We start from the raw sequence: 25,183 nt of genomic DNA on the forward strand, positions 1-25,183 counted from the left end.
ACCCCCCCACCCCCCCACCCCACCCCCGACATGAAAGGCCTGTCCGGTAGTCGGAGCCACCACCATGTGGTCTCCTATGAGCCGTCGTACGACCCACTGGGTCACCACATCGACCACAAGCCATACCTGATCAGTCAGATGGACATGCCGGTGCCCATCCCCATGCCACACCCGGCTGAGCTGCCCTACTACAACGCCCAGCGTCTGCCCTACCCCTCTGACAGCAACAGCATCGTCCCGTACGGAACCTTCCCCAGGAGGTGCCACTCCACCTCCTCATCCCACCATCCTGAGGTAAAGGATGAGTGCATGGCCATGGTACCATATATAGTAGGAGGAGGGGGAGGGGGAGGAGGGGGAGGAGGAGGAGGAGGAGGTGGAGGAGGTGGAGGAGGAGGCTATGGAAGTAAGACGCCTACTCGGGTACCAGCACATTTTGTGGACCCGTTTGAGCGTCAGCCGTCCTTTTCCCGAGACGGCTACCACACACTGCAGTACAAGCGGGGGGTGCTGGCCCACGGTGGGGGGATGGGGGCCAGCAACACCAGCAATGACAGCCCGGGGAGAATCCGCCACCTGGTCCACTCGGTCCAGAAGCTCTTCACCAAGTCCCACTCGCTGGAGGGGCCGCACCACACACAGTCCTCCAAGGGGGCCAACAATGGGAGTGTGAACGGTGGCGGTGGTGGCGGAGGAGGCGGCGGCGGCGGCGGCGGTGGTGGTGGTGGTGGCTCACGGGCCAGCCTGGAGGGTGAAACGCCGCCGGGGGGAGCGCGCCACCGCAAGCGCAGCAAGAGCCGCGAGCGCTGCCGATCGGCCGAGCCCAAGCATCGCAGCCACCACCACCACCACCACCAGCTCCACGGCTCCGCGTCGGCCCCCGGCTCCGGCTACTGGAGCTCCGACGACAACCTGGAACGCGAGCTGTGTCTCTACCACCCCCCCCGCCACCACCAGCCCCCGCCCTCACCCTCGCCCTCCATTTCCCCTTCGCCCATCGCCATGACCATGGGCCGGTACCCGGGCAACAACCCCGACAAGTTCCCCCAGGCGCCCCTCCCCAGCCTCTCCTCCTCGCAGTCCCACCAGCAGTACTTCCTGATGGACCCGTACGCCACGCTCGGCGAGCGCACGCACCCCCACGCGCACCACGGCCACGCGCACCACCACTCCGCCCTCAAGGCCTCCCGGAGCAGCAACGACGTGAAGTATGCACCGTCCTCGCCGTGCATGCCAGTTAGTGGCGGCGGCAATAACGGCGGTGGCGGTGGCGGCGGCCTCGGTGGAGGGAGCGGCCCCTTGCTGCCACTGGGCCTTGTGGACGGGCCCCTTGCGAAGAAAGGGGCGTGGTCGTCAAGCCTAACGGTGAGCAGGGCCCGAGAGGTCTACACCAACACCAGCAGCCACAGCCAGCTTCGAGCCAGCGCAGGACCCGCTAACCTAAACCTAGCTAGAGCTCTAGTCAAATCTAAGGCCAGTCAGCAGCAGGAGCGCGCGGGTCATTTCTTGCAGGTAAATAATTCCTCCCCAAACCCTCTTCAAATCCAGTCGGTTCACCCTCCCCCCCTTTGTTGACTCCCTTTTTCTCACGACTTACTTTCTCTGCCAATGTTTCCTCTGAGCCGGTCGAGGTCCGGTCCGGTCCGGTCCGGTCTGGTCCAGTACGGTCCGGTACGGTCCGGTCCTGTAGGACTGCAGGTCCGACCACCAACTGCACTTTCTGACCAACCAGAGTATCTGTACTGACAAACTGGCGCTAAAAACGGAGCCCAGCCAGAACCTCCGCTAGCTACCAGCCCAGCGGGAACCTCCGCTAGCTATCAGCCCAGCGGGAACCTCCGCTAGCTATCAGCCCAGCGGGAACCTCCGCTAGCTACCAGCCCAGCGGGAACCTCCGCTAGCTACCAGCCCAGCGGGAACCTCCGCTAGCTACCAGCCCAGCGGGAACCTCCGCTAGCTACCAGCCCAGCGGGAACCTCCGCTAGCTACCAGCCCAGCGGGAACCTCCGCTAGCTACCAGCCCAGCGGGAACCTCCGCTAGCTACCAGCCCAGCGGGAACATCCGCTAGCTACCAGCTCATCCCATCCGATTGTTTTTATATGATTAGTGAACATCTCGTTACCGTGGAGGAGCTTTACCTCCTGGAGCCTCAACGTAAGGAAGCGTAACGTTAATACTTTAATGATTCATAACCTGGATCCATGATCTCACCACGGATGATGGATGGATGATAATGGATGATGATGGATGGATGATGGATGATGATGGATGGATGATGGATGATGATGGATGGATGATGGGTGATGTAACGGCGCCGTGTGGCCGCGGGGTCAGAAGGTCGCAGTGCGTCCGCGGCCTCAGAGGAAACATTGCCCCCCCCCCTCCCCCCCACCAGTCTTACCCCTCTTCTCCTCCACTCACCCGCCTCACCCCCACGCTTCTTATCTCCCCACCTCCACCTCCTTTTCCCCCCTTGGTTGGGAGAGCCTTCCTCTTCCTTCTCCTCTTCCTCCTCTTTCCTCCTTTTTCAGTTGAACAGAGAAGTAAGTGCAGAGCCAGTAGCAGCCTTACTCTCTACCTGTAGGTTGACCATGAAGAGCCACACCCTCCCTCTTCCTAGACTCCATCTTGTGTCAGTGCTTCTTCCTCTTCCTAGACTCCATCTTGTGTCAGTGCTTCTTCCTCTTCCTAGACTCCATCTTGTGTCAGTGTGTCCTTCCTGCCGCTCGTCTTCTGTCTCGTCGTGATGATTGTGGACGTTTGTCTTCAGCTCCGGTCTGTCGGCTTCATACGGGATGGAAACGGCCAGAGACTCTGCAGGACTTCACTGCCAGTGTCTGTTGGCGTTTCCATTGAGGCTCAACCGTCTACTGACGTCTACTGACGTCTACTGACGTCTACTGACGTCTACTGATGGACCACTGACGTCTACTGACGTCTACTGACGTCTACTGATGGACCACTGACGTCTACTGACGTCTACTGACGTCTACTGATGGACCACTGACGTCTACTGACGTCTACTGACGTCTACTGACGTCTACTGATGGACTACTGACGTCTACTGACGTCTACTGACGTCTACTGACGTCTACTGACGGACCACTGACGTCTACTGACGTCTACTGACGGACCACTGACGTCTACTGACGGACCACTGATGTCTACTGACGTCTACTGACGGACCACTGACGTCTACTGACGTCTACTGACGTCTACTGACGTCTACTGATGGACCACTGACGTCTACTGACGTCTACTGACGTCTACTGACGTCTACTGATGGACCACTGACGTCTACTGACGTCTACTGATGGACCACTGACGTCTACTGACGTCTACTGACGTCTACTGACGTCTACTGATGGACCACTGACGTCTACTGACGTCTACTGATGGACCACTGACGTCTACTGACGTCTACTGACGTCTACTGACGTCTACTGACGGACCACTGACGTCTACTGACGTCTACTGACGGACCACTGACGTCTACCGACGTCTACTGACGGACCACTGACGTCTACTGGTAATGACTGGTACCGATTCCTGGTACCAGCTGGTACCGGCTCCTGGTCCAGAGATTCCCTCTTTTCAAAGCGCCTCTCCAGACAGAGAAGGAGCGCTTGGTTTGCTGTGCAGTCACTTGCTGTTGGTGGAGACTCCAGAGCCAGACTTGGTCCAGACTTGGTCCAGACTTGGTCCAGACTTGGTCCAGACTTGGTCCAGACTTGGTCCAGACTTGGTGAAAGAGGTTCTGGAGCAGCACATCAGAGCAGTTCCATCCTCAACCGGAGCCTCGGTCTGAGTGTGATCATCTGCAGCGTCCTGCTCCGCTTCCACATCCGTTATCTCGGTAACACTGTTACCATGGAAACCGAGGACTTTCTGTATCGTAGAACCTGCTGGGTACGTCCAGCTCGCCGTGAGTCAGCAGGAAGTCACACGCTGCTTCCTCCTCCCGTCAGACTCACAGTGGCAGGACGGACCGGGGAGCGTCCCAATAGGCCCTCCTGCCTCCTTACCTACCGACTTTACCTCCAACCCCCTGGATGACATCACTCCAAGGAGGCTCTGAAGGACACATCAGTGTTTCCTAGGCTAAAGGAGGCTCTCAAGGAAGCATCAGTGTTTCCTAGGCTAAAGGAGGCTCTCAAGGAAGCAAGGAGCCTCCTTTCCTTTGCTTGTTGAGAATTCAGACAGTCCTCATCAGGCCGCTACACCAAACACTTCATGTTCAGGAGAAGTGGATAGGAAAGGAGATAGGGAAGGAGATAGGAGGGACCTTTCAGACGTACCCAGTGACTTCTAACACCCAGCAAGGAAGCGTTGAGCAGGAAGCAGAGCCGGGAGGTAAGGCGGGAGGTAAGGCGGCTGCGGGGGCGTCAGGCTGCCGAAGCTCCTTCAGCCTCTCCGTTTCCTCAGATTCTCTTTTTATAGCCAAACTGCTCATTTATGTTTGACGTCAGCCTGGAGACGGAGAGAGAGAGAGAGAGAGAGAGAGAGAGAGAGAGAGAGAGAGAGAGAGCACAACTCTGCATGCTCGCTCTCCCACTGACTCATCGGTAATTACAGTAACAACACTGTTCTCCTGCTGCTCCTCTCTCATTGTCTGAACACAATCCAGCTGCTGAACACAATCCAGCTGCTGAACACAATCCAGCTGCTGAACACAATCCAGCTGCTGAACACAATCCAGCTGCTGAACACAATCCAGCTGCTGAACACAATCCAGCTGCTGAACACAATCCAGCTGCTGAACACAATCCAGCTGCTGGACACAATCCAGCTGCTGAACGGTGTAAAAGGTAGAGAGGAGACACTGTGTCTTAGTGAAGGAGGTGACAGGAAGTGAGGTCTTTCTAGTAGGAAGTGAGGTCTTTCTACACAGGAAGTGAAGTCTTTCTAGACAGGAAGTGAAGTCTTTCTAGACAGGAAGTGAGGTCTTTCTAGTAGGAAGTGAGGTCTTTCTACACAGGAAGTGAAGTCTTTCTAGACAGGAAGTGATGTCTTTATACAGGAAGTGAGGTATTTCTGGACAGGAAGTGATGTCTTTCTAGACAGGAAGTGATGTCTTTCTAGACCGGAAGTGAAGTCTTTCTAGACAGGAAGTGAGGTATTTCTAGACGGGAAGTGATGTCTTTCTAGACAGGAAGTGATGTCTTTCTAGACAGGAAGTGAAGTCTTTCTAGACAGGAAGTGAGGTATTTCTAGACAGGAAGTGAGGTGTTTCTAGACAGGAAGTAAGGTCTTTCTAGACAGGAAGTGAGGTCTTTCTCGACAGGAAGTGAGGCTTTTCTAGACAGGAAGTAAGGTCTTTCTAGACAGGAAGTGAGGTCTTTCTCGACAGGAAGTGAGGCTTTTCTAGACAGGAAGGAGGTCTTTCTAGACAGGAAGGACGTTTTTCTAGACAGGAAGTGAGGTATTTCTAGACAGGAAGTGAGGTCTTTCTAGTAGGAAGTGAGGTCTTTCTAGACAGGAAGTGAGGTCTTTCTAGACAGGAAGGAGGTCTTTCTAGACAGGAAGGAGGTCTTTCTAGATAGGAAGTGAGGTATATCCAGACAGGAAGTGAGGTCTTTCTAGACAGGAAGTGAGGTCTTTCTAGACCGGAAGGAGGTTTTTGGCCAGGGGCCGGCTGGTACTGTGGGTATTGAACTTGGGTGAGACAGACACTGAGGAAACCAGCAACGTCATTGAATAAGTCACTGTTGGGTTGAGGGGCGATAACCTTGGTAACCATGGCAACCACGGAGGCGGTGGGACCAGACGACCCGATGATGGTGGATTTAAACCATCCAGACACGGGAACAGACCAGAAGCTCTGGTCGGACCGGACTGAGACCGGGTCAGGTTGCTACCTGGACTAGCAAGCTAGCTACCAATGTTTTTGTGGATTTCCCAGCCGCTCTTTGTTTAGCAGGAGCAGGAGACCTCTCCAAGATGGCGGCGCTGTCGACACGTGAGGCATCTAGTGTTTTATATCTATGCTCTTGGAGAGTTCATGTGTAAAGTCGCCAGGCAGGAATTCCACGGTTTGATCCGTGTCAATGAGCCGACAGACGGAGTGTGTGTGTGTGTGTGTGTGTGCTTGCGCATGCTGCCTTGCCTTGCCTTGCCTTGCCTTGCGCCATGTTGCTGCAGGGCGGTGTAATGAGCAGTTTGGTGTGGGTGCTCAGGCAGCCCCCGCAGCAGCGGCTCCTCCTCCTCCTCCTCCTCACGGCTCTTCCTCTTCCTCGCCGGCCGGCAGGTTCCCCAGGACGAGTGGAGCTTCTCGCCGCTGGGCAAGGAGGACGACATCCCCTGCCGCCGGATGCGGAGCGGCAGCTACGTGAAGGCCATGGCGGAGGACGACAGCGGGGACTCCGACGGCAGCCCCAAGCCCTCGCCCAAGATCCAGGCCCGGCGGGCCAGCTACCTGAAGGCCACGCAGCCCTCGCTCACCGAGATGACCACCCTACAGTGAGGCTCCGCCCCCTCGCTCTGCTGCAGCACACGCACCTGCAGGGGTAGACCACGGTCAGGGGAAGACCACAGTCAGGGGTAGACCACGGTCAGGGGTAGACCACAGTCAGAGTCAGGCGTAGACCACAGTCAGGGGTAGACCACGGTCAGGGGTAGACCACGGTCAGGGGTAGACCACAGTCAGAGTCAGGCGTAGACCACAGTCAGGGGTAGACCACGGTCAGGCGTAGACCACAGTCAGGGGTAGACCACAGTCAGGGGTAGACCACGGTCAGGCGTAGACCACAGTCAGGGGTAGACCACGGTCAGGCGTAGACCACAGTCAGGGGTAGACCACGGTCAGGGGTAGACCACGGTCAGGGGAAGACCACAGTCAGGGGTAGACCACGGTCAGGGGTAGACCACGGTCAGGGGTAGACCACAGTCAGAGTCAGGCGTAGACCACAGTCAGGCGTAGACCACAGTCAGGGGTAGACCACGGTCAGGGGAAGACCACAGTCAGGGGTAGACCACAATCAGGGGTAGACCACAGTCAGGGGTAGACCACGATCAGGGGTAGACCACGATCAGGGGTAGACCACGGTCAGGGGAAGACCACGGTCAGGGGTAGACCACGATCAGGGGTAGACCACGATCAGGGGTAGACCACGGTCAGGGGAAGACCACGGTCAGGGGTAGACCACAGTCAGGGGTAGACCACAGTCAGGGGTAGACCACGGCCAGGTGTAGACCACAGTCAGGGGTAGACCACGGTCAGGGGTAGACCACAGTCAGAGTCAGGCGTAGACCACAGTCAGGGGTAGACCACGGTCAGGGGAAGACCACGATCAGGGGTAGACCACGGTCAGGGGAAGACCACGATCAGGGGAAGACCACAGTCAGGGGTAGACCACGGTCAGGGGTAGACCACAGTCAGGGGTAGACCACGGTCAGGGGAAGACCACGATCAGGGGAAGACCACAGTCAGGGGTAGACCACGGTCAGGGGTAGACCACAGTCAGGGGTAGACCACGGTCAGGGGAAGACCACTGTTTACTAAAGTTGTTTACTAAAGTTGTGTACTAAGGTTGTGTACTCAGGTTGTGTACTAAGGTTGTGTACTAAGGTTGTGTACTAAGGTTGTGTACTCAGGTTGTGTACTCAGGTTGTGTACTAAGGTTGTGTACTAAGGTTGTGTACTCAGGTTGTGTACTCAGGTTGTGTACTAAGGTTGTGTACTAAGGTTGTGTACTCAGGTTGTGTACTCAGGTTGTGTACTAAGGTTGTGTACTCAGGTTGTGTACTAAGGTTGTGTACTAAGGTTGTGTACTCAGGTTGTGTACTAAGGTTGTGTACTCAGGTTGTGTACTCAGGTTGTGTACTCAGGTTGTGTGGACCCTGAGTGAGGACTGACGTGTCATACCGCCCCCCTCCACCAGGATCTCCACTGAGCACTCCCCCAAGCTGCAGATCCGGAGTCACAGTTACCTGCGAGCGGTGAGTGAAGTGTCAATCAATAGAAGTCTGGACACCCTGGACCCCAAAACCCTCCTGGACCCCAAAACCCTCCTGGACCCCAAAACCCTCCTGGACCCCAAATCGCTGCTGTCCTCGCCCCAGTACCGCTCCCGCAATGAGAGCTACATGAGGGCCATGAGCACCATCAGTCAGGTTGGTGTCACCCCCCCCACCCCCACCCCCCACCCCCCCAGACACCCCCGCCTCATGCTTCTGTGTGCCGGACCTCATGTTCATACTCTGTGGTGAGAACCATGAGAACCATGACCTTCCTCCTCATCTCACCTAGCCAACACTAGCCTAGCCAACACTAGCCTAGCCAACCCTAGCCTAGCCAACACTAGCCTAGCCAAGGCTAGAGAACCATGACTCCTCCCCTCCTCCTCATCTCGCCTAGCCAACACTAGCCTAGCCAACCCTAGCCTAGCCAACACTAGCCTAGCCAACCCTAGCCTAGCCAACACTAGCCTAGCCAAGGCTAGAGAACCATGACTCCTCCCCTCCTCCTCATCTCGGCTCCCTCAAGTTGATCTGGAAACAACCTGCAACCAGAGACGAGCTCACTAGCCTAGCCAACACTAGCCTAGCCAACACTAGCCTAGCCAATGCTAGCCTAGCCAACACTAGCCTAGCCAACACTAGCCTAGCCAACACTAGCCTAGCCAATGCTAGCCTAGCCAACACTAGCCTAGCCAACGCTAGCCTAGCCAACACTAGCCAAGCCAACACTAGCCTAGCCAACACTGGCCTAGCCAACACTGTCCTAGCCAACACTAGCCTAGCCAACGCTAGCCTAGCCAACACTAGCCTAGCCAACACTGTCCTAGCCAACGCTAGCCTAGCCAACGCTAGCCTTGCCAATGCTAGCCTAGATGACACTAGCCTAGCCAACACTAGCCTAGCCGATGCTAGCCTAGCCAAGGCTAGCTGTGCTGCCTGGACCAGGTGGGTTTAAAGAACAACAGGGAACAACCCTGCAGACCACCTCACGTCCACTGGCAGCACTTTGGCCATTCAGTGTCCTGCTCAAGGACACTTTGGTAGGCGGACAGGCAGAGAATGGAATTGAACCTGCGACCTTCCACCGCTGCACCAGTGAGTCATCGCACTGAGTCTTCCTGGAAGACTGAAAACCTTCAAACGTCCTTCGTCTCCATGCTGGTGGAGATTCTGTGTAGATCCTCACCTGTCCTCACCTGACCTCACCTAACCTCACCTGTCCTCACCTGACCTCACCTATCCTCACCTGACCTCACCTGTCCTCACCTGACCTCACCTGTCCTCACCTATCCTCACCTGTCCTCACCTGTCCTCACCTGTCCTCACCAAACCTCACCTGTCCTCGCCAAACCTCACCTGTCCTCACCTAACCTCACCTGTCCTCACCAAACCTCACCTGTCCTCACCTAACCTCACCTGTCCTCACCTGACCTCACCTGTCCTCACCTGACCTCACCTATCCTCACCTGTCCTCACCTGTCCTCACCTGTCCTCACCTGTCCTCACCAAACCTCACCTGTCCTCACCTGACCTCACCTGTCCTCACCTAACCTCACCTGTCCTCACCTGATCTCACCTATCCTCACCTGTCCTCACCTGTCCTCACCTATCCTCACCAAACCTCACCTGTCCTCACCTGATCTCACCTGTCCTCACCTGTCCTCACCTAACCTCACCTGTCCTCACCAAACCTCACCTGTCCTCACCTAACCTCACCTGTCCTCACCTGACCTCACCTGTCCTCACCTAACCTCACCTGTCCTCACCTATCCTCACCTGTCTTCACCTGACCTCACCTGTCCTCACCAAACCTCACCTGTCCTCACCTGTCCTCACCAAACCTCACCTGTCCTCGCCAAACCTCACCTGTCCTCACCTAACCTCACCTGTCCTCACCAAACCTCACCTGTCCTCACCTAACCTCACCTGTCCTCACCTGACCTCACCTGTCCTCACCTGACCTCACCTATCCTCACCTGTCCTCACCTGTCCTCACCTGTCCTCACCTGTCCTCACCAAACCTCACCTGTCCTCACCTGACCTCACCTGTCCTCACCTAACCTCACCTGTCCTCACCTGATCTCACCTATCCTCACCTGTCCTCACCTGTCCTCACCTATCCTCACCAAACCTCACCTGTCCTCACCTGATCTCACCTGTCCTCACCTGTCCTCACCTAACCTCACCTGTCCTCACCAAACCTCACCTGTCCTCACCTAACCTCACCTGTCCTCACCTGACCTCACCTGTCCTCACCTAACCTCACCTGTCCTCACCTATCCTCACCTGTCTTCACCTGACCTCACCTGTCCTCACCAAACCTCACCTGTCCTCACCTGATCTCACCTGTCCTCACCTGTCCTCACCTAATCTCACCTGTCCTCACCTAACCTCACCTGTCCTCACCTGACCTCACCTGTCCTCACCTAACCTCACCTGTCCTCACCTATCCTCACCTGTCTTCACCTAACCTCACCTGTCCTCACCAAACCTCACCTGTCCTCACCTGATCTCACCTGTCCTCACCTGTCCTCACCTAACCTCACCTGTCCTCACCAAACCTCACCTGTCCTCACCTGACCTCACATGACCTCACCTGTCCTTTACTGTCCTCACCTGACCTCACCTGTCCTCTACTGTCCTCACCTGACCTCACCTACTCCACCTTCACCTTGAACCTCATCCTGAGCACCACCTCCACTCTGACTTGATTGATTGATTGATTGATTGATTGATTGATTGATTGATTGATTGATTGATTGATTGATTGATTGATTGATCAAGTCTCCTCCTATAGATATAGATACGTGTGTGTTGCTGCATTAAACCATGAAGACGTACAGGTATTACAGAAGCCTTCTCGCCCCCCCCCCCCCCCCCCCCCCCCCAGCTCAGCGAGGTGGAGGTGAACGGCCAGATAGAGCAGGTGTGTGAGCAGCTGTACAGCGAGCTGCAGGCCCAGGCCCTGGAGGCCCTGGAGGCCATGGACAGCCTGGAGACCATGGACACGCTGCCCATGCCCGGCTGCTTCCGCATGCGGAGCCACAGCTACGTCAGGGCCATCGACCAGGGCTGCTCCGGGGAGGAGGAGGGGGAGGGGGGGAGGCCGCTGCTCCTGCTGCCGGCGTCCCCCCCCCCGGACGTCAGCCACCACTGTGAGGACCATCCAGAGCAGCACAGGTACCACTCTGGAGACTGGGGGGGGGGGGTCTGGAGCTGATGGAGCTGCTGGAGCTGCTGGAGCTGGTGGAGCTGCTGGAGCTGCTGCAGTGTGCTGTTCTACTGGCGCAGCTCTACCAACAGCTCTACCTGGTGCAGCTCTACCTGGTGTAGCTCTACCTGGTGCAGCTCTACCTGGTGGAAACAAGTTTATCTGGAAAAATAAAAAGGGCAACTTAATGTCTGGTTTCCTGATGAGAACTGGTTTCCTGATGAGAACTGGTCTGATGAGAACTGGTTTCCTGATGAGAACTGGTTTCCTGATGAGAACTGGTTTCCTGATGAGAACTGGTCTGATGAGAACTGGTTTCCTGATGAGAACTGGTCTGATGAGAACTGGTTTTCTGATGAGAACTGGTCTGATGAGAACTGGTTTTCTGATGAGAACTGGTCTGATGACAACTGGTTTCCTGATGAGAACTGGTCTGATGAGAACTGGTTTTCTGATGAGAACTGGTCTGATGAGAACTGGTTTCCTGATGAGAACTGGTCTCTAGATGAGAACTGGTCTGATGAGAACTGGTTTCCTGATGAGAACTGGTCTGATGAGAACTGGTTTCCTGATTAGAACTGGTCTGACGAGAACTGGTTTTCTGATGAGAACTGGTCTGATGAGAACTGGTTTCCTGATGAGAACTGGTCTCTAGATGAGAACTGGTCTGATGAGAACTGGTTTCCTGATGAGAACTGGTCTGATGAGAACTGGTTTCCTGATGAGAACTGGTCTGATGAGAACTGGTTTTCTGATGAGAACTGGTCTGATGAGAACTGGTTTCCTGATGAGAACTGGTCTCTAGATGAGAACTGATCTGATGAGAACTGGTCTCCAGATGAGAACTGATCTGAGCTCTGTCTTTATTATTAAGTGCTGCACTGGACTGACCTACATTCACTTCTCCTCTGGGAATTCTTCTGTACACACACACACACACACACACACACACACACACACACACACACACACACACACACACACACACACACACACACACACACACACACACACACACACACACACACACACACACACACACACACACACTTCCACATGACAGAACATTGAGTTGCTTCAATGTTCACTGAACTGAAATGTTCATTCAGGCCTGTTGGGCCACTGCACCACCACCAGGGGTCTCCACTGCATCAGGGGTCTCCACTGCATGAGGAGTCTCCACTGCACCACCACCAGGGGTCTCCACTGCATCAGGGGTCTCCACTGCATGAGGAGTCTCCACTGCATGAGGAGTCTCCACTGCACCACCACCAGGGGTCTCCACTGCATCAGGGGTCTCCACTGCATGAGGAGTCTCCACTGCACCACCACCAGGGGTCTCCACTGCATCAGGGGTCTCCACTGCATGAGGAGTCTCCACTGCACCACCATCAGGGGTCTCCACTGCATCAGGGGTCTCCACTGCACTGTACATTCTATCAAACGTTATTTTTAACCCACCAGGCAGGAAAACATGTTGCTCCCAACTTCTTAGTTATCAGAAGAAAATACCTGAATATAGCAACTGATGTCCTTGTGGGACCTTGTGGGACCTTGTGGGACCATGAAGAAGGAACCTCCCTGCACAGTGGACCTCCTGAGGTTCTGGATCAGGGATTCGTTCTCTGTGGTCGTCGCTTGTTGCTCCGGTTCCGTCGTTCCCAGCGAGTCGTTGATATTCAGAAGTTCCTTCCTTTGGGCTTCATGACATTTAAGAACACAAACATGAAGAAATGTTTGGCTCTGAAACGACACGGGACTCGAGCTAACCGGCTAGCTGCTGGCGCTAGCTGCTGGCACTAGCCGTTGGCGCTAGCCGCTGGCGCTAGCCGTTGGAGCTAATTTGAAGAAAATCCATCATTTAACGTGATTCTTCATCTTCTTCTGTTTCTTGTTCACAGTTTCATCTTGCATCACCACCTATAAGAAAACGCCTCCGCCTGTGCCGCCCCGGACCTCCACCTGCTCCACCACCTCTAAGCCATACATCTCCATCACGGCCCAGAGCAGCACCGAGTCGGCTCAGGTAAAACGCCTCCGCCTGCCCCGCCTCCACCTGCCCCACCTGGAGGGGACAGCGTCTGGGATGGTCCTTTGATGTTTCTCCTTTCATGTAGTTGAGTCCCACCAGGACGTCTTGTGCAGTCTAGACTGCCTGGACGCTGTAGACTTGCCCAGTCGGTCTTTCCGAGGCAGCGTGTGGCGCGCTGTACTGCCAGTAGAGTCACTGTACCTTTTAAAGGAGTGTAAGACGAGCCAGAGTGTATGGCCACAGCCTTACTTCTTCCTCAACCCCCCCAGGATGCGTACATGGAGGAGGAGGGGCCCCGCGGGGACATGACCATCCAGTCAGGACTCAGCAACTCCACCGAGAGCATCGACAGCATGAAGGCCTTGACCGCCGCCATCGAAGCCGCCAACGCTCAGGTTTGTCCTCTGGACTTTGACGTCCCTGTGGTGGGAGACGGCCGTTTGTCGGACCTGCAGTACGTCTGGTCTTGTCCCCCCCCCGGCAGGTCCACGGACCGGCCAGCCAGCACGTCAGCCACAGCAGCATGGCGGTGGGCCCGGCCACGCCCTCCATCCTCAGCAGGGGCGTGGCCGTGGACGACTACCGGGACGACTACAGGAAAGAAGCACTCAGGAAGGGAAAATGTCTCTCCATCGGCATCCAGGTATGTGATGGTCAATCCTCTCCTGGTGGGGGTGGGGGGGGGTGGGGGGGGGGGGGGGGTGGGGGGGGTGTGGGGGGGGGGGGGAGGGGATCTGCTCACACTGTCCCCCTCCTGAAGGTGGACGGACCAGAGGAGCTTCCAGATCCAGAGGACCCGTCCAAATTCACCTCAGTGGGGGTCCAAGTGGAAGACGACCGAGGGTGAGAACTGTTTACTGTTTACCTGGTTTTACACTTTCTGGTTCTGGTCGGTTCTGGATGATGGCGGTTGGTCGGTTCTGGTCGGTTCCAGTCGGATCTGGATGATGGCAGTTGGTCGGTTCCAGTGGGTTCTGGACGATGGCGGTTCCGTTGTGTTCACGTCTGTTTCCGTCTCCCCGTCAGGTACCGGCGGTTCCAGCGCTCCAACAGCGTGACGGCAGCTGTTCAGGTAAGTTGGACCCCTGCTGGCGCTGAACAGATGCTGCGGGTCGGTCCAGATGTTGAGTTCTGGTCCGGATGTCCCAGGCAGGAGCACTGAATCCTCCTCCCTGGATCCCGCAGGCCGACCTGGACCTGCCGGACCTGCTGGACACGCCCCTGGACTCCCCGGACACCGACATGGAGCTGCTGTCCGGCGCCGTGTCCCGGCGCTACTCCCGCGATGCCGCCGCCTCCACGGTGAGCATCCAGGGCTCAGGGAACCACTACCACGCCTGTGCCTCCGACGAGTACGAGGACGTGGGCTTCGACCCGTCCATCCTGCCGCCGCCGGACCCCTGGATCGACGGCGTGGCCGACGACTCGCTGGACGCCAACTTCAACAGCTCCGCCATCCTGGAGGCACGTGACGCCACACACACACACACACACACACACACACACACACACGCACACACGCGCGCGGGAGTGTGACGGCGGTGACGTGTGCGGCAGGTGGTGCAGCGGTCGGTGTGTCAGCGTGACGGCCGCTGGTTCCTGAAGCTGCTGCAGGCGGAGACGGACCGGATGGACGGGTGGTGTCGCCAGATGGAGCTGGACCAGCAGGACAACCAGCTGCCTGACGACGGTGCGTCCCTCTGCACACGCAGCGCCCCCTGGTGGCGCCGCCCCCCTGGTGGCGCCCTCCTGCCGGCGCCCCCTGGTGGCGCCGCTAACTGTTCCCTGTTGCCTTGCAGTGGTGGGGAAGATGCGGAGCGCGATGGGCGGAGCTCAGCTGCTCATGTCTCAGAAGTTCCAGCAGTTCCGGGAGCTTTGTGAGGAAAACCTGGTGAGTCCAGACTGAACCATCAGCCACAACATTAGGACTGGTGATCCTGAAGATTACTGGTCACCTGGTGCAGACCACCTGGTACAGGCCACCTGGTACAGATCACTAGGTACAGACCACCTGGTACAGACCACCTGGTACAGACCACCTGGCACAGGCCACCTGGTGTAGATCACCTGGTACAGACCTCCTGGTATAGACCACCTGGTACAGACCACCTGGTGCAGATCACTAGGTACAGACCACCTGGTACAGATCACTAGGTACAGACCACCTGGTACAGACCAATTAGTACAGACCACCTGGTACAGATCACTAGGTACAGACCACCTGGTATAGACCACCTGGTACAGACCACCTGGTACAGATCACTAGGTACAGACCACCTGGTATAGACCACCTGGTACAGACCACCTGGTACAGATCACCTGGTACAGATCACTAGGTACAGACCACCTGGTATAGACCACCTGGTACAGACCACCTGGTACAGACCACCTGGTACAGATCACTAGGTACAGACCACCTGGTATAGACCACCTGGTATAGACCACCTGGTACAGACCACCATAGCTGGTTCTGAGTGTTTCCCACCACCAGCCTCCAGAGTGTGAAGCAGAGCGAGGACAGAGCTTGACTTTGTCCCGTGGTCCTGCTTGTGTCCCAGAACCCCAATGTCCACCCCCGTCCCGTGGCCTCGGACCTGGCCGGGTTCTGGGACATGCTCCAGCTGTCCATCGAGAACATCAGCCTCAAGTTTGACGAGCTGCACCAGCTGAGGGCCAACAACTGGAGACCCCTGGAGCCTCCTGACAGAAAGGTAGGCAGCTGGCCAGAGTCCACCAGGGGTCACTGCACCGCCATTATAAATGTCTCATTGATTGATTGATTGATTGATTGATTGATCGCATGCTGGAGCAACAAGAGCCTTCAGTCTGAGCAGAGCCTGAACTGTGGCGACACTCCGCCGCCGTCTGGGAAGCAAAGTGATCAAAAGGTTATAGAAGCTAATCAATAGTGAGCAGAAACCAAACCCCAGAGGAACCAATCACATTGATCAAAGCTTTGATCTGAAGCAGCGAGTCACAGACTTTGGAACCAAAGTGGAATGTTTCCCTCAAATCATCCAACGTTTCCATTGGAGTTACCAGTAGAGCGATCACATGACAGGAAGTGATCAGTGACAGGAAGTGATCACGTGACAGGAAGTGATCACATGACAGGAAGTGATCAGTGACAGGAAGTGATCACGTGACAGGAAGTGATCACATGACAGGAAGTGATCACATGACAGGAAGTGATCAGTGACAGGAAGTGATCACGTGACAGGAAGTGATCACATGACAGGAAGTGATCACATGACAGGAAGTGATCACGTGACAGGAAGTGATCACATGACAGGAAGTGAACACATGACAGGAAGTGATCACATGACAGGAAGTGATCACGTGACAGGAAGTGATCACATGACAGGAAGTGAACACATGACAGGAAGTGATTACGTGACAAGAAGTGAACATGTGACAGGAAGTGAAGATGTGACAGGAAGTGAACATGTGACAGGAAGTGAACATGTGACAGGAAGTGATCACGTGGCAGGAAGTGTGGAAGTGCTCTGGAGCTGCGGTGTGAGCTGGTCTCCACAGCGACACTGCAGTGTGAGCTAGTCTCCACGGCGACACTGCAGTGTGAGCTGGTCTCCAAGGTGACACTGCAGTGTGAGCTGGTCTCCATGGCGACACTGCAGTGTGAGCTGGTCTCCACGGCGACACTGCAGTGTGAGCTGGTCTCCATGGCGACGCTCTGCCTGCTGCTCTTGTTGCTCCTGTAGTGGTTTTTCATTCAATGTTAATCTGGATCCTGCTGCTTCCTCATCCGCTCTCATGCTTGTCTTTTTCTTTGTGTGTGTGTGTGTGTGTGTGTGTGTGTGTGTGTGTGTGTGTGTGTGTGTGTGTGTGTGTGTGTGTGTGTGTGTGTGTGTGTGTGTGTGTGTGTGTGTGTTTTAACAGTGAAGCCATCCATCAATCAGCATAACAGCAAAGCAACACCACAGAGCCTTCACTCCGCCGAGACTGGTCGTCCATCATGTCTGTTTCCTCTCCTCCTCTTCCTCCTCTTCCTCCTCTCCTCTTCTTCCTCGCCTCCTCCTCTTCCTCCTCTCCTCTTCTTCCTCGCCTCCTCCTCTTCCTCCTCTCCTCTTCTTCCTCGCCTCCTCCTCTTCCTCCTCTCCTCTTCTTGCTCGCCTCCTCCTCTTCCTCCTCTCCTCTTCTTCCTCGCCTCCTCCTCTTCCTCCTCTCCTCTTCTTCCTCGCCTCCTCCTCTTCCTCCTCTCCTCTTCTTGCTCGCCTCCTCCTCTTCCTCCTCTCCTCTTCTTCCTCGCCTCCTCCTCTTCCTCCTCTCCTCTTCTTCCTCGCCTCCTCCTCTTCCTCCTCTCCTCTTCTTGCTCGCCTCCTCCTCTTCCTCCTCTCCTCTTCTTCCTCACCTCCTCCTCTTCCTCCTCTCCTCTTCTTCCTCGCCTCCTCCTCTTCCTCCTCTCCTCTTCTTCCTCACCTCCTCCTCTCTCCTCCTCTCCTCTTCTTCCTCGCCTCCTCCTCTTCCTCCTCTCCTCTTCTTCCTCACCTCCTCCTCTTCCTCCTCTCCTCTTCTTCCTCGCCTCCTCCTCTTCCTCCTCTCCTCTTCTTCCTCACCTCCTCCTCTTCCTCCTCTCCTCTTCTTCCTCGCCTCCTCCTCTTCCTCCTCTCCTCTTCTTCCTCACCTCCTCCTCTTCCTCCTCTCCTCTTCTTCCTCGCCTCCTCCTCTTCCTCCTCTCCTCTTCTTCCTCGCCTCCTCCTCTTCCTCCTCTCCTCTTCTTCCTCACCTCCTCCTCTTCCTCCTCTCCTCTTCTTCCTCGCCTCCTCCTCTTCCTCCTCTCCTCTTCTTCCTCGCCTCCTCCTCTTCCTCCTCTCCTCTTCTTCCTCACCTCCTCCTCTTCCTCCTCTCCTCTTCTTCCTCGCCTCCTCCTCTTCCTCCTCTCCTCTTCTTCCTCACCTCCTCCTCTTCCTCCTCTCCTCTTCTTCCTCGCCTCCTCCTCTTCCTCCTCTCCTCTTCTTCCTCGCCTCCTCCTCTTCCTCCTCTCCTCTTCTTCCTCACCTCCTCCTCTTCCTCCTCTCCTCTCCTTCCTCGCCTCCTCCTCTTCCTCCTCTCCTCTTCTTCCTCGCCTCCTCCTCTTCCTCCTCCATTCCATCGTGTAGCATGTTCTTTGCGTGTGCAGCTTCCAGCCTCAGACACTCAGTGGACTGACTTGTTCTTCATCGCCGACCTTTGACCTTTCTGACCGCTCGGGCTCAAGTTCTGCTTGTTTTTACATCATTTTTTTATTTATTTATTTTGATCTCAGCGATTTCAATCGCTTTTATTTGGCCAGCCGGGTTGAGGCGTTTGGGCCGGACGCACTCCGGTGCAGCGAGTTCAGGCTCGGGTCTGCAGGGTCCAAACTGTTCGTGAAGTATCAAACACAAGGTTCCTTCACAAGGTTCCTTCACAAGGTTCCTTCACAAGGTTCCTTCACAAGGTCACAAAGTGTTGCGCTGCTGAATGACATGATTCCCCAGCACGGCACAGGGAGAGTCTCACTGTTCAGACGCGCCGGGCGTCACACCGGGTCGGCCCGGTTCAGGAACTGACAAAGTGTCCGAGGCTCTCAGGTTCCACAAGATTTTCTCAGGTTGGTAGAAAAAGCCGATCGCCATGGAAACGTTCTCCTCACTGCATGGTGTGTTTTCTGCCGTCGAGTGGCAGAACCTTCAACGTTAAGGACGGCAGAGCCGTGGCGGACCGAGCACCTCAGACCCAGGCCTTCACTGCTGGTCTGAGTCAATCCAACCCTCAATTGCTTTTTTTAATGGCTGGAGGGCGAACTCTCTGATCAGCCAATCAGAGGGCTTGAATCGGGTGGAGGCCCCGCCTCTCCGATATCAGATTGGTTGAAGCAGCAGCGTGACGACACTAGTTTTACACTGCAGACGCCTGCAGGACTGAAAGTGAAGGCCTCAGGCAGATTTCTTTACCCGGCAACAGGTGATGCTGAAACGTGATTGGTTGAAAGCTTTAATGTGAAGAATGTGTCTGGGAGCAGTATTTATGGACAAAATATGATCAACATCCGTCTGATTCAGGTCTTTTTCTGAGGCCTGCAGAGAAGCATTGAAGGCCTTGAAGGCCTTGAAGGCCTTGAAGGTCCTGATGGTCCGCCACTGTGGTAGAGTAGAACCCTGCATGTGCAGCTTCTCACCCTGAACTCACTGAACGTCCAATAAAGTTTAACCCTGAAACTTCACTGTGTCTGTAAACCAATAAAGTGAAATGATGCTACAGATGTTGGTAAACGGAGTAACTAGGCCACACACACACACACACACACACACACACACACACACACACACACACACACACACACACACACACACACACACACACACGCAGGTCCTTGTCTCTGTCCTGAATTGTCCCCCCCCGTCCACCAGGAGAGGCGCCTCCCACCTCCGGTGCCCCAAAAAGCCCCCGAAGGCCCCCCCCCAGCACCACCACCCCCCCCTGGCCCGGGACCCGCTCCCTGGAGAGCTCCGACAAGCAGCGGCACGAAGCTCGCAAGCGTCTGATGGCCGCCAAGAGGGCGGCGTCCGTCCGGCAGAACTCCGCCACCGAGAGCGCCGACAGCATCGAGATCTACATCCCCGAGGCCCAGACCAGGCTATGAGGACACACACACACACACACACACACACACACACACACACACACACACACACACACACACACACACACACACACACACACACACACACACACAGGAAGGGGTTTGATTGTCCACACAGGTCAAACATCCTGCAGCTCTGAGAACAGAAACGTTTTCACTCCAGATCAATGTGAATCTTTTCCTCATCAGTCGTTCTCATCGTCCTGCCCTGAACTCTGCCCTCCAGCCTGCAGGGTCAGAGGTCACCCTGCAGGGTCAGAGGTCACACTGCAGGGTCAGAGGTCACACTGCAGGGTCAGAGGTCACACTGCAGGGTCAGAGGTCACAGAAGAAGACAGACCGTGGTGAGAGGGTGAGGACAGACCATAGTGACAGGGTGACAGGGTGAGGACAGGCCGTGGTGACAGGGTGACAGGGTGAGGACAGACCGTAGTGACAGGGTGACAGGGTGAGGACAGGCCGTGGTGACAGGGTGACAGGGTGAGGACAGATAGTGGTGACAGGGTGACAGGGTGAGGACAGACCATAGTGACAGGGTGAGGACAGACCGTAGTGACAGGGTGACAGGGTGAGGACAGGCCGTGGTGACAGGGTGACAGGGTGAGGACAGACCATAGTGACAGGGTGAGGACAGACCGTAGTGACAGGGTGACAGGGTGAGGACAGACCGTGGTGACAGGGTGAGGACAGATGTGGTGACAGGGTGAGGACAGACCGTAGTGACAGGGTGACAGGGTGAGGACAGACCGTGGTGACAGGGTGAGGACAGACCGTGGTGACAGGGTGAGGACAGACCGTAGTGACAGGGTGAGGACAGACCGTGGTGACAGGGTGAGGACAGGCTGTGGTGACAGGGTGAGGACAGACGTGGTGACAGGATGAGGACAGGCCGTGGTGACAGGGTGAGGACAGACGTGGTGACAGGGTGAGGACAGACCGTGGTGACAGGGTGAGGACAGACCATGGTGACAGGGTGAGGACAGACGTGGTGACAGGGTGAGGACAGACCGTGGTGACAGGGTGAGGACAGACCGTGGTGACAGGGTGAGGACAGACCGTGGTGACAGGGTGAGGACAGACGTGGTGACAGGGTGAGGACAGACGTGGTGACAGGGTGAGGACAGATGTGGTGACAGGGTGAGGACAGACGTGGTGACAGGGTGAGGACAGACGTGGTGACAGGGTGAGGACAGACGTGGTGACAGGGTGAGGACAGACCGTGGTGACAGGGTGAGGACAGACGTGGTGACAGGGTGAGGACAGACGTGGTGACAGGGGTGACAGGGTGAGGACAGATGTGGTGACAGGGTGAGGACAGACGTGGTGACAGGGTGAGGACGTCGGTCCAGAAGGTGAAACTTCCTGATGAAAACATTTCAATTTGTCTGATCAATCTGAGTCACTTCGTCCTGTGGTTCTAATGTTCTGGCTGACGGAGGGTCACTCTGGATGTTTGACCTGTGTGACCTGAAGGTGTGACCTGATGGTGTCACCTGAAGGTGTCACCTGAAGGTGTGACCTGATGGTGTCACCTGATGGTGTGACCTGATGGTGTGACCTGATGGTGTCACCTGATGGTGTGACCTGAAGGTGTGACCTGATGGTGTGACCTGATGGTGTCACCTGATGGTGTCACCTGAAGGTGTAACCTGATGGTGTCACCTGATGGTGTGACCTGATGGTGTGACCTGAAGGTGTAACCTGATGGTGTAACCTGATGGTGTGACCTGACCCAAGAGCGAAGGACAATCTGCAGACAGTCATACGAGCTCCACCTCTCAGCAGGTGTTCAGGTGTACAAATGCTGCAGGACGGCCTCTCCACTCCTCCTCCTGCTCCTCCACTCCTCCTCCACTCCTCCTCCTCCTCCTGCTCCTCCTCCTCCTCCTGCTCCTCCTCCTCCTCCTCTGATCTGTCCTGACCAGGGACCTGGAACGTCACTTTGAGGGGAAGAAGGAACTTTGCAAAGTGATCTGCTCAAAGGTTCCAGGATGTCTTCTGGTCGTCAAACCATCGTCCCCCCGGGGTTGGAGGCGGAGCCTCCACATTTCCCCCCGGGGTTGGAGGCGGAGCCTCCACATTTCCCCCCCGGGGTTGGAGGCGGAGCCTCCACATTTCCCCCCAAGCAATATCTGGAGTGAGAGAGTGGATCCAAATCCACAGTGACTCCGGTACGACTCGCACCTCCAACTGCATTCCTCCACCTCCTTCTGCCTCCACCCCGTTTCTGCAGTCACTTCTCTGTGGGAGGAGGCGGAGCTCCGAGGGAGGAGTGAAGCAGTGGGCGGAGCCAGCTGACCTCAAACTCTCCTCACTGTGACTGCGGTGGAACGAGTGTGATGATGTCATCAGAACGTCTCGCTCTCAGAACCGCTCTTTAGAACCAGAGGTTCCCGACCGGATTGGGGCCATGTTAACTCCCCCAGAGGGCAGAGAGGCCATGTTTACTCCCCCAGAGGGCAGAGGGGCCATGTTTACCCCCCCCAGAGGGCAGAGGGCCATGTTTACTCCCCCAGAGGGCAGAGAGGCCATGTTTACTCCCCCATAGGGCAGAGAGGCCATGTTTACTCCCCCATTGGGCAGAGAGGCCATGTTTACCCCCCCCCCCCCCCCCCCATAGGGCAGAGAGGCCATGTTTACTCCCCCCAGAGGGCAGAGGGGCCATGTTTACCCCCCCCAGAGGGCAGAGGGCCATGTTTACTCCCCCAGAGGGCAGAGAGGCCATGTTTACTCCCCCATTGGGCAGAGAGGCCATGTTTACCCCCCCCCCCCATAGGGCAGAGGGGGCCATGTTTACCCCCCCCCCCCCCATAGGGCAGAGGGGCCATGTTTTCCCCCCCCATAGGGCAGAGGGGCCATGTTTACCCCCCCATAGGGCAGAGAGGCCATGTTTGTGTTGGTGTAATTCTAGTATAAGTGACCTGGTCAAGCCTTAACGAACACAGTGACTCGTACATAAATATGATAATCGACCTGTGAAGCTTCGTCACTCAAGACGAGTCGTTCATCAAACTGAAGCTTCAGTCTGTCGGGAACCACTGGTTTAAAACATTCAACCAGTTAGTGACTCCGAGAGTCACTATGTGAGAGAGAGTCAGAGGTTCAGACCGACTCCTGAGAGTCAGAGGTTCAGACCGACTCCTGAGATTCAGAGGTTCACAGACCGACTCCTGAGAGTCAGATCGACTCCTGAGATTCAGAGGTTCAGATCGACTCCTGAGAGTCAGATCGACTCCTGAGATTCAGAGGTTCAGACCGACTCTCAGAGAGTCAGAGGTTCAGAACCGACTCCTGAGAGTCAGATCGACTCCTGAGAGTCAGAGGTTCAGACCGACTCTCAGAGATCTGACTCACTCACAATGGCAGAGGAACAAACTATGAATCATTCATGATGATAATATTACATTTTTCTGATCAAACCTTGATCAGACTCAGTGGTGACCCCCCCATAGAGTGGTCCATAGTGGGGTCAGTCTGGGGTCAGTCTGAGGTCAGTCTGAGGTCATCCTGGGGTCAGTCTGGGGTCAGTCTGAGGTCATTCTGGGGTCAGTCTTGGGTCAGTCTGAGGTCATTCTGGGGTCAGTCTGGGGTCATCATGGGGTCAGTCTGGGGTCAGTCTGAGGTCATCCTGGGGTCATTCTGGGGTCAGTCTGGGGTCAGTCTGAGGTCATCCTGGGGTCAGTCTGGGGTCAGTCTGAGGTCAGTCTGGGGTCAGTCTGAGGTCAGTCTGAGGTCATCCTGGGGTCATTCTGGGGTCAGTCTGGGGTCAGTCTGGGGTCAGTCTGAGGTCATCCTGGGGTCAGTCTGAGGTCAGTCTGAGGTCAGTCTGGGGTCAGTCTGGGGTCAGTCTGGGGTCAGTCTGAGGTCAGTCTGAGGTCAGTCTGGGGTCAGTCTGGGGTCAGTCTGAGGTTATCCTGGGGACATCCTGGGGTCAGTCTGGGGTCAGTCTGAGGTCAGTCTGAGGTTATCCTGTGGTCAGTCTGGGGTCAGTCTGGGGTCAGTCTGAGGTTATCCTGGGGACATCCTGGGGTCAGTCTGAGGTCAGTCTGAGGTCATCCTGGGGTCATTCTGGGGTCAGTCTGGGGTCAGTCTGGGGTCAGTCTGAGGTCATCCTGGGGTCAGTCTGAGGTCAGTCTGAGGTCAGTCTGGGGTCAGTCTGGGGTCAGTCTGGGGTCAGTCTGAGGTCAGTCTGAGGTCAGTCTGGGGTCAGTCTGGGGTCAGTCTGAGGTTATCCTGGGGACATCCTGGGGTCAGTCTGGGGTCAGTCTGAGGTCAGTCTGAGGCTATCCTGTGGTCAGTCTGGGGTCAGTCTGGGGTCAGTCTGAGGTTATCCTGGGGACATCCTGGGGTCATTCTGGGGTCAGTCTGAGGTCAGTCTGAGGTTATCCTGTGGTCAGTCTGGGGTCAGTCTGGGGTCAGTCTGAGGTTATCCTGGGGACATCCTGGGGTCAGTCTGGGGTCAGTCTGAGGTCAGTCTGGGGTCAGTCTGGGGTCAGTCTGAGGTCAGTCTGAGGTCAGTCTGGGGTCAGTCTGGGGTCAGTCTGAGGTTATCCTGGGGACATCCTGGGGTCAGTCTGGGGTCAGTCTGAGGTCAGTCTGAGGTTATCCTGTGGTCAGTCTGGGGTCAGTCTGGGGTCAGTCTGAGGTCAGTCTGGGGTCAGTCTGAGGTCAGTCTGAGGTCAGTCTGGGGTCAGTCTGGGGTCAGTCTGAGGTTATCCTGGGGACATCCTGGGGTCATCCTGGGGTCAGTCTGAGGTCAGTCTGAGGTCATCCTGGGGTCAGTCTGGGGTCAGTCTGTGTTCCGATCCAGCGGTCCACCCGACTGCTCAAGTGCCATAATAGACATTCCAAATCCTCCTGGTTCTCATGTTCTGCAGCCGGACCGGGCCGCGGCCGGAGGAACCCGTCCCGGTCGGAGCTTCTTCTCTGGGGACATTCTCATGTTGTTTACCTTGAAGACATCATTTCTATGACGAACTACATTTGTTGAGGCGAATTCTTCTTTCTCTGCCCTTCGTGTCTCTAGAACCACGTCTGGAAGCTGAGAGAACGTTTAGGTTCTACAGACTATTTACTGATACTATATCCTCTTTATTTTCCTCTTTTGTAAAGACGAGGTGTGTGTGTGTGTGTGTGTGTGTGTGTGTGTGTGTGTGTGTGTGTGTGTGTGTGTGTGTGTGTGTGTGTGTGTGTGTGTGTGTGTGTGTGTGTGTGTGTGTGTGTGTGTGTGTGTGAGTGTGTGTGTGTGTGTGTGTGTGTGTGTGTGTGTGTGTGTGTGTGTGTGTGTGTGTGTGTGTGTGTGTGTGTGTGTGTGTGTGTGTGTGTGTGTGTGTGTGTGTGTGAGTGATTTTGTAC

At 55.9% G+C, this 25,183-nt stretch overlaps 1 protein-coding gene across 1 annotated transcript; it reads left to right on the forward strand.

Moving 5' to 3' along the window:
- Positions 1-30: 30 nt before the first annotated feature.
- Positions 31-19,828, forward strand: LOC308148205 (disks large-associated protein 1-like; the record flags this gene model as incomplete). Its single annotated transcript, XM_080521650.1, is given in 17 exon segments — positions 31-1,512; positions 6,249-6,460; positions 7,882-8,113; positions 10,851-11,090; positions 11,092-11,140; positions 13,073-13,197; positions 13,473-13,598; positions 13,688-13,846; positions 13,964-14,046; positions 14,230-14,275; positions 14,389-14,667; positions 14,761-14,893; positions 15,003-15,094; positions 15,762-15,914; positions 19,596-19,619; positions 19,621-19,677; positions 19,679-19,828. Coding segments are annotated over 17 exon segments (3,642 nt in total).
- Positions 19,829-25,183: the final 5,355 nt, after the last annotated feature.

Source organism: Blennius ocellaris, assembly GCF_963422515.1.
Source record: "Blennius ocellaris genome assembly, contig: SCAFFOLD_274, whole genome shotgun sequence".
Classification (NCBI taxonomy): domain Eukaryota; kingdom Metazoa; phylum Chordata; class Actinopteri; order Blenniiformes; family Blenniidae; genus Blennius; species Blennius ocellaris.